The 13,459-nt window shown below is 39.5% G+C and overlaps 1 protein-coding gene across 1 annotated transcript in view; it reads left to right on the plus strand.

The window, feature by feature from the left end:
• The window catches only part of LOC149090010 (T-box transcription factor TBX20-like), a 116,504-nt gene extending 106,096 nt beyond the window's left edge, over positions 1 to 10,408 (plus strand). Inside the window, exons 6-7 of the mRNA XM_089231909.1 lie at positions 5,042 to 5,142; positions 8,695 to 10,408. Coding sequence (XP_089088035.1) covers positions 5,042 to 5,142; positions 8,695 to 9,215 — 622 coding nt within the window. The 3' untranslated portion in view covers positions 9,216 to 10,408. The remainder of the gene's footprint in view (positions 1 to 5,041; positions 5,143 to 8,694) is intronic.
• The last annotated feature ends 3,051 nt before the right edge of the window (positions 10,409 to 13,459 follow it).

The raw sequence follows: 13,459 nt of genomic DNA on the forward strand, positions 1-13,459 counted from the left end.
AGAGGATTCACGTTTTTTTTTTTCTTATACGTAATTTCTTTTCTTTAGTTGTAGTTGTTTCTTACATTTAAAGCCCCGTGTGAAAAGTGCCGACTCTTTGGGAGGTCGCAGTCACCACTCTTTTATTTAATACGGGATTACTTTTGGGTTAATTGAATGTTGCTTTCAGCTTTCTCCTCTTATGTACCATGACCTTCTCAGCAATACCACGATAATAGAAGAAAAAATAAAGGAAAAAAAACTCTTCGTAGTATGTATGCAGTATATACTCCTCTATTTCTTCATTTCCGAAAATTCGTACGTGTTGCCGAAGAAAGAATAAAAGAATAAAAAAAAAACAATGAAAGGGATCAGCTTGTCACGTTTTACGTTGTACAAAATGTTCTCGGAGAGTTTATCCATGTATATAACCCATCACCGCTTCTTGTTTTACGCGTTCAACAAGAATAGGATTCAGACTAATTCTCCGTTCGAGAATAAATGTGTGATTCGGATATAAGTACGTAGTATACAACTGAATCAAGCTTAATATTGAAAACAGTTGAACACCCGCTATAGAGAATCCAGCTTGTTACGAAAAAAATTTTGGTCACCGTTATACAGGGTGGACGAGAAGTCCTGGACATGTTTTAAAGATTAATTATAACAAATCAGCCAATGGACATAAAAAAAAGGTACGGTTTGCACTAAACTACTATTTATCGTGAAAGTTTTTAATAAATTAAATAAAAATCAAATTTTACTCACAGGTAGTGCCGTAAACGAAAAGCTGGACACAACACATGAAATACGATTCAAACATTGCATAACTAATATTCATGACAATTTACGTTACATAAAACTACCATGCTTCAACGTGAGCATTTCTTTCACCCGTTTAGATGTAGCCCGAGCTGAAAACGGTGCTCATTTTGAAATGTGGTAGTTTTGGGTAACGCAAATCGTCATAAAATATTAATTATGCACTGTTTGTGTTGCATTTCATGGTTTGTGTCGAGTTTTTTTTTTAATTACCAAAATAACTTCTTTTTTTTTTCTTTTTTTTTTTTTGATTTATCGAAACAACAACTCTAGTTCAGTATATTAGTACCAACCGCACCATTTTATGTCAATTAGTGGATTTATTACTAGTTTTTATATAAAATGAGTGTCCAGGACTTCTCGTCCACACCGTCTTTCCTATACGAATGATATTGCTTCATACGGCTGTAAAGAACTTCAAAAAAGTTGTCGTTATCGATATTACATGATCTGTTCTTTTACCTTCGACCTCTTGTTCTTAGTAGCATTCGCAAATTTATTAAATCAACGTTTTAAGATTTCTATAATTTAATGGATTCTATGACTATTTTTTTTATTTATTTCGCGGGTCATCAAGGATGTAGGCTGGCTCCATGTTTCATCTCTTGCTACGCTCTCGTCACGATGCACTTTTGCATTTTTGTGGCATCTCCCCTAAAGTATTGTGACGTCGCCTTGCTGATTACACATTGCTAATACAGTGATACCTCGGCTTACGAATTTTTCCGCTGATGAAGTTTTTTTTTTCTTCGTGATATTTCTTCTCGGCTAACGGCCACTTGTGGTGGTCGAGTGGTCAACTCTCATCGCGAGATCCCGGGTTCGAACCCCACTGGCTCCACAGTGGTGGACGGCGGAAGTTGGTTTTCGGTTTTTCCCAACTTAGAAGCATAGAAGTATAAAAATTTGTCACGGTTCTCCGTGAAGTATTTTAAGAAAAGTCAGAAAATGCCAGCTTAGACGTCTTATTGTGCGTTGAGATAACGCAGGGGAAATTCGAAAAATGGTCAAAATGACCCTAGCGGCACTTCTAGTGCTAAAAATCCCATAGAAGAAAGTGGACGAGGTACATAAGTGGTTATAAGTAGTAGTAGAGCTGGACCGAGGATGGATGGTATTATTTTTCCTACAAATTTGCTAAAGAGAGGCACCTTAAATTATCCTCACCTGTAGGTCCAAAAAAAAATCTTCTCCATGGCCCGGCTCAAGGATGTTCCTATGATTTTGCCCAAAAATTATTTCTCAATGTAAAACTGGGTATTTAAATGCACTAAGTGTGAGAGATATATAGAACAAAGAACTTTTTATAGTCTGGTGAATTTTATATAGAATGGTGGGCATTAAGGTGCCTATAAAGGGTATTTCCAGGATCTCTAGTGAGATTACAGAACATTCGAGAGTTCGTCCAGCTATTTATACCTCCCATTAATCCTCTATTGTTATAATGCAGTACTGTAGTATGTATCTCTATAATCTGATGCACGTTTCCGAGCCAGATTAAGTTTATGTTCATCCCCATCAGTTGAACCGCTGCTGACCACAAAGCGGTTTACGGTTCCCATCTCAGCCATAAGCTAAGGTCTGGCCACTTAGTAGGCCGTTTGACAAGCGTGGGTGGAGGTATGGGGGGGGGGGAGTAAGAATGAGCTAAGCAACGCCAGAAGTTTCTGCCAAAGCCTCTTCAGAATGATGTATGACTGAGAACCTCCTTTACTTCATAAGGCGCTGTAAACGGCATTAGGCCTAATCTAAATGTCCGAGTAATAACGCACACTGTCCATTACATCTCGTATAACGGCCATTACGACCATCTCCGAGATTTAAATGCGTGCATTAAATGGACCGCTGGAGATGGCCGGCCGAAAGGACCCTGCTTAGGCAATGTGGTGCGTCCTCCTTGGAAGTGGGTGAATGGTGGACGCATATTTGTGGGGAGCGGGGGGGGGTTGATGGAACGTCGGTTGCTAGTGATGGTGTGAGGAGGGGATAGTCCAGCACGCAATGGCTGCCGGTCCAAGGTGTTAGTGTTGGCATGGTAGCCTGAAAGGTGGGAAAAGAGGGGTTGAATACTCTACTGATTGATGAGTACTTCGTGCTGGCTGCGGGTCTTCCGCCAGGTGGCGCGTATATATCGCGCGTCCACTGGCTTCCAGTGAAAACGGGAACTCCTGGTTTAGCGCAAACAGCCTCGACGAATGCGAAGACGTTTAATTTACACGCGATTTGGACTTAGTTAAGCTTAACGGATATGACGCGTGATTTAGTTTGGCGCAATGGTTAATGACTCTTGTGTGTGTGTGGGGGGGGGGGGAATACAAGGGGGGGTCACTCAGAGGATGAGGGCGTTTGGGAGACGGGGCAGAGTGGTCTGTGGCTCTCGAGGGCGATAAGTTGAGGCCAGTAACATATGTTACGGGCAGTGACCGTTCGACGGTAGGAACATTACCGAATGGTACGTCCCTAATGTAGTTATGAGGCTCTTGATCACGCCACTCGATATTCAACGTCGCATAAAACAGCCCGAAGGTTTACTGTGAGATACTAAACAGACATCAGTCTGAATGCTGGCAGGAATACATACGATTTCAGAGGATCATTCCGCAGGGGATGTCAATTAATTGGTACGAGAGAGATAGAGCCGGGGGATTCAACTATTCAGACTCATTGATCAAGAGAGATTGATCGAGAATCACTCCCGTAATACGACGTAATCTTCTGAATAAATTGCTTGCACCAACAGACATTAACAGAAACAGAACGGATAGAGATGGAAACATATGGGTATTAAAACATCAATATGCATACGGTACAAACTTTAAGGAGTGATAGAGTATGTGCGCGCAGAAACAATGTCTCTCTCCTTTTTTTAACGCATCTTTTCCACCGGTAGAGGACACTGCTTGGATTTAAGTGGAAAAAAAAATTGTCTCCTATGACATGCAATTCTAAACAGGAAATTCCAAGGAAAGCTATAAAAATTTTGAGTTTATTCAACACCACCTAAACAGTATATTTCTGACTTCGAGGCGCGAATGCGAACCGATCTTCCCGTTAAAAAGTCTCGCCACAGAGAGCAACAGGCTTACAATGATACAATTATTAAATCCTTGCCCTTCACTTATAGTTAGAAACATCGATGGCAGATGGCAACACTACACATAACAAGCGTTACACGGAAACAAATTTCACGTTAGGTTCACAACATGTACACGCATATTCCAATATGTACCAATTCGTTAGAATTTCCCTGGAGGAATGTATTCATGTGCGGTTAAATAGTAATAATATTATCAGTGCGAAAAAGCAGCCCACACATTTGTAACACCTGGGGTCTGAAAGTGTTAAAGTCTATCGAATTCCCTGAACAAATGTAAAATTTACGGGGGAAATTGAATGTCTAAAATTATCTGTAGTGAAAAAAAAAATCTTTAATCGATATTTAATGGGTAGGAAATTTATTCTTTAGATACTTGACTAATTACTTCAAAATTAGGAATATTCAGGAAATAAGAAATCCCTAAAAAGAAAAATGAAGAAATTTTAATAATCTCGAGAATCATGGAGAGAAGGGAAAAACTGAAAATCCGAGTACTGAAAGGATGGGGGGGGGGGGTAACTGTGATATGTAAATTACAAGATACTTCTTAAATGGGCCTATGTGTATGCATGTGTCATCAGAGCTAGCAGGCAAGCCCTCGAGTAGATCCGGATTAAAATTTCCCCTCGAACGTTCCAGAAACTCCAAATGGAGATTCTCAAGCCCTTGTTCATGGGGAGCTACCGCAGCTTTAATTAGTGTAGGACACTTCTCTCTCCATGTATACCATGATTCGAACATAACAACCGTAATGAAGGCGAAAGCACATAATCCTCAACTTAAGCCAAACTGGTTGGTTTAATGAGAAGAACAAGAGAAGTAACCGAGGTATAAAGGAGGGAGAATTTTAATTGGCTGCTCTAATTAAGGAATCCTTGACGTTTGTTAAGCAAATACGTATAATAGTGATCTTCTCACTCGGTATCACCGAGAAAAGAAGTCGCCGAATATTTAAGTACTGACAAGATTATAAAATTTCTATGTACCCATGAATTTTTTTTATTTCTCTCGAGTGTTATCGGAAAATAATGAGCGATAAAATCGGGAAATTATAAGAGTACGGTGACATTAATCACGTACTTATCATGTGTGTGTGTGTGTGTCTACTCGTTTAATTTACTCATGAAATATTTTTCTCCGCAGAGAATCGATGGAAACTCTTCTGAGGGAACATGCATTCCGATACTCACCTTTCCGATCTCTCATGACTGGAGAATTGCCACCAGAGCAATATCCTCTTCCGGGTAAGTCGACAAACACCATGGATATACAGGGTGCCCCATAAATCCATAAATAGTTTAAAAATTCAAGGACTTGGTATATTTGAATGCGGTCTGCGAAAAAGTTATTTTTCACGAAGGAGGATATCTTTTGGTATTGGAGAAAAAGTTTATTTCAAATTTTTTTCAATGGATTGAGCTACAGGACTAGCAGGTGCTACAACAAATCACTAGAAATATGCAGATCAGTGTCGTCTCAAATGCCAGATGTACTATTATCAGCTCATTTCTGAATTTCCCCGTTACTAGCGCTAACATAAGATTTTCCATAGCTATATCGACAGTCATGGATAAAGCACTAATGGTGAAGTTGTTTTTCCTCAGCCACAAACCAAAGGCTGGAGTTTTACGAACGTTTCGGATACAGAAGAGATTGAAGAAAGGTTCAGGTTCAAGCAATCCCGATTTGCTTTGTGCAGCTTTTCTATCGATAAAAATTTGCACAACTTTATTTTCTGTACAAAAAAAATCTCCCTTCATGAGAATTTTTTCGCAAACCGCATTCAACTGCACCAATTCCTTAAATTTTTATGAATTTCTAAGCTATTTACGAATTTATGGGACGACTCTGTATATTACACTTAATTTACCTGAAATTCAAAACATAACGATTGACTCTGAATAAAGCGTTTTCATTTTTATCTTCAGTTTTAATTTTCAATCTAACGTGAATCCACATTCATAGCCAATTCTGAAAAAGTTACGACTTTGGCTTAGCGCATCAACCGAAGAAAAAGTTCCCATACACAAGAACTCTGACATATGTTTTTACTGAAATAATTACAATACTGATCATTGAATCATAGGGTGTTCATCTAAGTTGTCCTTGAATAGCCTAAGTACGAAATCAAGCATTTATGCTCAATGGTTTAAATGAGCAGATTCCCCCCCCCCTAAAGTGTAGGCGAGCCAGGCTCTAGCATGGGGCTCGGGACAATTCTCATTTTTTTTCCACACTATAAATTCACCATAGAGCCCTCGCCAAAGATCTCAGCCTTGGGGAGGGGCATGATGAGCAGCGAGATGGTCGATGGAAAAGGAATAACATTATTCCTACATAAAACTTGTCCTCTAATTTTTCTTTTCCCGAATGGAGGCACATTGTCTTTTGTTTCATCCCTGCATAGAGCAATTTCCATACGCACAGAATTTGGACATCTGTGTGGAATGTGGAATGACAAAGTAAAATGCTAGCTTATTATACAATATGGGAAATTTTTCTCTGCGCAGCAAAAAATTATGCACACGGAAGCATTCCCAGTCTCTAACCGTGCAGATTTTGTAAATCAATTAACCATGAAAAAAATAGTGTATTTCTTACTTTTGTCCATAACTGATAAATGGGCAAAAAACGAAATTTCATCAGCAAAAATATGCCTTCTGGAAAATAACTTTTATTTTGGTTAATGTGCCGCATGAAAAAAATATATGACATTACTAAAACACTTTACAAGCAATAATATATTTATTTAACTATACTATATTTGCTCCAAAATTTTAACAGTAGCTGTTTGGGTTAGTAAAAATTTACTAACTCCAATATGGGAAGATTACAAGAATTCAAGGATTTGTTACAAATCGAGAGCGTCTGCCCCGCAGGGTTCTTGTTTGGGTCCACTGCTAAAAATGGCGCATTAATCAAAAAGTGATCATTTATTTCAATCGAGGAATTAAAACAGTTGTACTTTTATTTGATAGGTGGCAGCAGACATTCCACCTCAATGATGATTCTTATATTTTATATAATACTGTACCGTATGGCTGTACAAGTTATTTTCTAGAAGGCATTATTTTTTGCTGTTGAAATTTCATTTTTGCCCATTTATCGGATATGAACAAATGAAACTAAGAAAGGCACCATTTTTTCATGGTGAATTAATTTATAAAACATGGGCGTTTAGAGTCTGAGTGTGTGTGCTTCCGTGAGTTTTTTTTTTTTTTTTTTTTTTTTGCTGCGCAGAAAAAAGTTCCCATAATGGATAAGGGGCCGTTCAAGTATTACGTCATCATCGATGGGGGGGGGGGAGGGGTTCCGATTTGCTGACTTTTGATGACAAAGGGGGGGTTTCGATAATGCTTACGTCATTAACCACCCTTTATGAAAATATGAGTTAGGATTCAGAGGGGCAGAGCTGATGACGAAATACGGGGATCCGCCATAGAAATTATAGACCATAAAAGGCGAGAACCGCTGCTCTAATGTAATGATATTATACTATTTATTATTTACGTACTCCCCATATGAGATAGAAAACGTTGAAGTTGCTTACCATAAATTCTTAAGTACATGCGCTCGCGTGCGTACATATCTTTGGCTATGTTGCTTATATATATTTACAACAGATGGCACCACTACACCAACAATTGTTTTCCCACCAAAACCGAACCGCTTTTAATATGTATACAATTTTATAATGGTGTTTTTCAACCAGGGTATTTATTTATTATCAGGCAGGGAGTGTTGTTTCACCCATTTTGTATGTTTCTGAATTGAAGAGGGAAGATATATTATATCTGGTTCTTTAAAAACTACCAAAGGGCCACATATAGACCCACCAAGCACGGCCCAGAGGGCCTTCTCGGATGCATAGGAAGCACTCCACGATAATAGGATCAGGTGCAATGAAAAATAGCAAGTGCCGTTTGATCAAATGCCTCGTTTTCTCACGCGAAAAATTGGAGCAATTGACAAGGGCCACAAAATTTTAGGGACCTCCGATGAAAGCTTTGGCCTTCAGAGGCGGATTTATAGTTTTGTCACATAAAAATTTTGCCGCCTTTCGCTTATTCTGGTATAGTTTCTTAACTACTCATTCCTCCAAATCAGCCGCCCTGGATTATACCCTGCTTAGCCCTTCGCCGTAACTATGCCTCTGTGTCTAAAAGCCACTCTTTCAGTCTTTCACTCCCTATAGGTCACTGTTTTCATCCCTCGCTCACTAGGTCATTGTTTTGGTCGCTAATATGCTTGCACACTCTTTGGGTTAGTCACTAGTGGTCTGAATGTTTTTTTTTATAAACAACACTATCTCATTAAAATTCAAAACAAAGAACATCTTTGTGAGTATCAGTAACCAGAAAGTTTGCTTTGAAAGCTTTCTCCGGATTCCGTGGCGTTTGATCATACAGAACCCCAAAAAAGCTGCCACGGAATCCAGTTGGAAACCCGTGTTTTAAAGTGGTGGTTTGCACCGTGTGTCTGGATTAGGCACCTCGGTTCAAGAAAAGCAGCTTTTTTTAAAGAATAAGAGCAATGAATGAAAATGAAGTTACCAAATTGAGCTCAGTGTTTTATCAATGAATACTGCATTCTTTATCATTCCTATGCAACCTGTGTCTGAATGAAATTTTTAAACCATCACTTCCAAACATTTAATAGATATTTAATTCTGACTTAAAGATATGTGCGAAACGTTGAATGCAGTGTGTGTGTAAATGTGAAAAGTTTGCCTTTGACGTTTTATGAGAGAAAAATATGCCTTTTATCTACATAGCCATGTTTTCTGTCTGATACAGGTTTAGGTGGCATACCGAGCAGCGCCGATCTTCTCTTCATGGCCGGGCAGTCTCCCTGGAAACTTCCTACAATGCCATTGACCATGAGTGACCTGTCTTCTCTCATGGCAGCGCAACAACAATCCCAACAACAGCAGCAGCAGAACAGTTTATCGAATCTCTATTTTGGTCTGCAGCAACGTTCTGCTTTTCCGGCTTTCCCGCTGATCAGCCAAGGACCAAGCATCCCATCTGCTCCATCTCCGACGTTACAACCGCCGGCCACGACGAGTAGGTCTCCAATAACTCCAGCTAGCATTCCCGGATACGCATCCAGTTCAATAACCGCCATATCAAGCAGCACTGGAAGTTCCAGCGGTGGAGGCAGTAGTAGCAGCTTGTACTCGTTTCCTCTGACGACAGCTACGAGACTGCCAAGTTTGTACCCTGGACTCAAATATCATCCTTATTTTCATCCTCGACTTGTAAGTTCGCCACCAGCGAAAGACGGGGAATGCGAAGGACTAACACCTCAAGTTTGAATCAAAGAATAGAGCAAGATGGTTGTTACTTTTACATTAAACACAATGCCCAGTGGGGAAAGGACATTCCTGAAAGAGGTCCAAATCGAAGAATTCTGCCTTTGGTGCGATTGTAGTTTTTGGCTTGACCATAAGTGATATATTAGTGCAACGTACTCTTTCGTGTGCCTCCTCAGCAGAAAAAAGTGACAATCTTTAAGTAACCAGTCAGAAAGGTGGAAATATTTGCCATAGAAAAATTTTTCATTGTCAACACTTATGAGAGCATCAATAGAAAAAAAACTGTCAGACTGACACCAGTAGTCAAAGAACGACACAGGCAGTGCTAGTGAGAATTAAACGATATTCAAGTTAGAACCATGCAAGGGGCTATCAGAGCAAACTTACAGATTTTTCTATGTCTAATTACCTTTCTTGGAACTCCAGCGTAGCCAAGTGGGACCCTTTCTTCGCTTCTTGGCAATATTGCTAAATTAATACCTACTTTTTTTTTTCTTTTTGGGTAAATAGTGACAGGACCGCAACCAGTCGCTTTATCAGGCAGGGAAACACGCATTTTGGTGCTCCTTTATAATGCTGAAGAAGAGGTTAAAGAGTGAAGTTTTTGCAGCCCCTCTGGCCCAGGGCACCAAACCCGCCTGCTCCCCCCCCCCTCTAGTTGCGGCCATGAATAGTGAATAAATAAAGAATTTAGAACCATTGGCGACGTTTCACTTCGCACTAATGAATATATACAATATAAAATTTTAAACAGAAAAGGGGAAGAAAACTACTGTACTATCCGAAACTAGTCTGAGTTGGCACCGAAACCATAACCGATCTGATATCAATTTTCTGGGTGCCTTGAATTGACATGGACACATGCAAAGACATTGACTCTGGAAAATACATATCTAAGTGCGGAACATTACATCGTTTAATTCGATAATGCTGCCGTAAATCGACCCCATTATGTATTTATTAAAACGACTACATGGGATCGAATGAACATTCATAAAGCCTACATGAGTACTGACATAGCATCTAAAAAAATGAAATATATATATATATACACAGTATAAACTGAATATTATAGATTGATGTTAAAAAGGACTTCAAAATTAAAAAGAAAATGATTTTTGAAGTGTGACCAGTGAAAATCCCGGAATTTTTTTTTTTGTGTGTAGACGTATTAAAAGACATACTTGATGAAAAACATGTATATTGTCTGAGTTATTGTGAAGAAAATAATTATAATTTGTTGTTGTACTTTTTCTCTTCCAATGCATAATCTTAATAAGAAGCCCCTGGACAAAGTGGACAAAAAAGTCTCCTTAAATGAAGAAACAGCGACACAACCGGGCTCTGGCACAAGAAGCAACGTAAGTACTTCGGCTCCCAGGGAAGACTCGAGCATCTCCGGCAAAACCAGAATTTATTGATATGTCAATGTCTCCATGACTGGGGTCAAACATTTGTTCAGTTCAAGCAGGGCCGTCTTAAGAGTATCATTGGCCCTCGGGCCAATCGATTTTTCTGAGGCCCTACAAAACACCTTCTCGAAAATTTCAACCAGATCTCAATTTTTTGAGGCACCTCTTCGCTTCAGGTGCCCGGGTGGGCCCATGCCTTAAGACGGCACTGAGTTCAAGGAATATTTGCTTAAATTTGCCCCGTCCCCCAAACATGAGGGTGGATAAGGGAGGATATCCCGTTTAGTCATGCGGGAATCCGGCGTTCAAGTTTTATGCATAACTCGTACAACATCTTAGTTCACACTATCTATAGGCGGATTCTTGGTTGTATATTGGGACTATGAGATGAAGTCTGGTGATTATGAGATCTGGTGCTTGATTTTGAAAAGTCTGTGAATCAGTAGATTGGTATTTCTAGATAGGGACCCGGAACAATAATTTGTTCAGGGCAATCATGTTTGTTATGGTCATCTTGTCAGCCACCTCGTTGGGCATTTTGCCCGTGGCCTTGTATTTGTATGATACTGTTGAGACGGCTCTGGGTAAGCCCCCACCAAGTGAGCGGCATCAAGACGAGTGTAGTGGTCTTTTTCTATACTAGTATAATGGCCGAAGCTAGAATAGCACGTGTGCTTCTTGAGCATCTTGTTTTCTACGAATTTTGGCAGCAATTGTTCAGAGTGCAAGGGAAAAACAAACAAACAAATGAAGTATTTGTTTTGCAGTGCATTTTTTTCCTTAGGAGAAAAAAGGCAAAAAAATTCTATAGAACTCTGAAAAATGTGTCACAACAAAGGGAAGAAATTTCTAAAAAAAAATGTATATGCCTCTGAGGGTAATCAAAGTCAAAAACTGAGAAAGGAGGACGCCTGCGCACACTCTTGGTATATCGTCACTTTTCCCAACAGATGACGCCACTACAATGACAAAAAAACATCGCAATAATTCCCCACCCCACTGAAACGGAACCGCTAAAAAAGCAAAATACAAAAAAAATAACGATTAGTCTCCCTTCCCCTATAATGAATCATTCCCATCGTCTGGTCAGTCTTATTGCTTTTCCTGGAGCATGGTGAGAGGTTTGCTTTGGTCAATAACCATGCCTTTTGTTACATTTATTGGCGTTTCTCAAAGCTTTCACAGCCTTGCTAATCTATTTTCTAAAGTAGTGGTATCCCAAAGTGGACAATATTGCCTCCTGGTGGGCGATAGAAGCTTCTAGTATAACATAGGATCCTATAGGTTCGCTTGAGTCAGAAAACGATAAGGGGAAAAATGTTTCTGAAGAAGGGGGCGATGGAACTAAAAGTTTTTAAACTATGCTCTAAAGCTTCCCCCCCCCCCTGAGCGTTTTTTTCCCCCCCCAAAGAATGAGCATTGAGTTTTGTTTGCAACCTATTTTCTTCATTTCTGACAGAAAGAGGTAACACATCCCCACTCTCATAGCCCTCATAAAGGTAGGCCTGACAGGGCTCCAGTTCTGGGGCCTCGGGGAAATGACCATAATGTTTCATTTTGTCATACTATAGATTTACTATAGAAGGTTCCCCATGAAAAGTTTGCTTGGGAGCCCGCCAAAGATTTCCGCCTAGGGCCTCTGCTGTAGGATGTGAGGGCCATGCTCCCTCCCCACTTTGGTACACAACATTATTAGCTGTTGCTGAGCAAACAATGGTATTCTCAAGATGGATGTTGCGGTTTTTTTCATGCAAAGCTGTTTTTCGGACTGTCTTTTTCCATATTATTCTGGGTCAAGCTGGGTTGTAGATGAAATAGCATCTGCACTGCAACTTGAGTTCTTCTATTCTGGGAATTTCAATGGCGATTGGTCAAAGCGTATAAACATGTGTGTAGGAAAAAACTCACAAAATACACATCAATGAAAAGTTGTTTCAGGAGGGGAAAAAATTCCCCAGGAAAAAAAAGAATAGCAATTCTGAAAAACTGGAAAGGACAAAGAAAGTAAATTTTCCAAACGTAGGAGGACGCTGGAAATCAGGACCACACAACGGGGGAGGGGGGAAGGGGTGAGGAAGCAGGTAGGCGTGGTTCCTCGGGCGCTGGACTAGAAACGGCGCCGAATTCACCCTTCAACTTTTCATTCTACATTTTACAGGGGAGCAAAAATATGTGCTTGCCCCGGCTAACAAGGCTCATGCATCTATAGGAGAAAAAAGGCAAAAAAGTTCTATAGAACTCTGAAAAATGACAATAGTTGCTGCCCCGCTTGAAATGACATCAAAAAGGACGTCCGGTACTGGAGCCGTGTTAATCATTTAGAGACCAAAATTTAGGGACCGAATTGAGAAACCATTTTTTTTAATTTAAAAAATAAAAAAAGCTTTTTCATTCATAAAAGCACTCTATTTTTCCTGAACGTGAGAGATTTCAAACTCAATTTACAAAACAAAAATTTCATTCATTTCAGCACTTACTCTTAATTTTTTTCAACTCATCTATTTTTAGGGAAAAACAAAATTTAATTTTTTGCTTTCAATTTTAATATTATTTCTATGGACATGGGCAAGTGCAGAAAAAAAATTTTCTCATGAATTTCATGGTTGCTATCTCTAAACTAAAGGATGAGAAGTGGGAATAACAGGAAAAAAATTAAGGAAATCAATTCAAATCATAATTCCGCCGTAAAAGGTTACTTCACTAATGTCTGGTTTAGAGTGTAGTGCTGCCATCTAGACTTCACAAGTATAACTTGATTTTGTTTCCTGAAAAGGCCATCTTTTTCGAGTTTGTCTCAAAAACAGCGATCGTATTGCTGAATTGAACGAATTA

The sequence above is a fragment of the Pholcus phalangioides genome, unplaced genomic scaffold, assembly GCF_987345545.1.
Source record: "Pholcus phalangioides strain wild (caught in Gottingen) unplaced genomic scaffold, Ppha-v1.0 ptg000001l_1, whole genome shotgun sequence".
NCBI lineage: Eukaryota > Metazoa > Arthropoda > Arachnida > Araneae > Pholcidae > Pholcus > Pholcus phalangioides.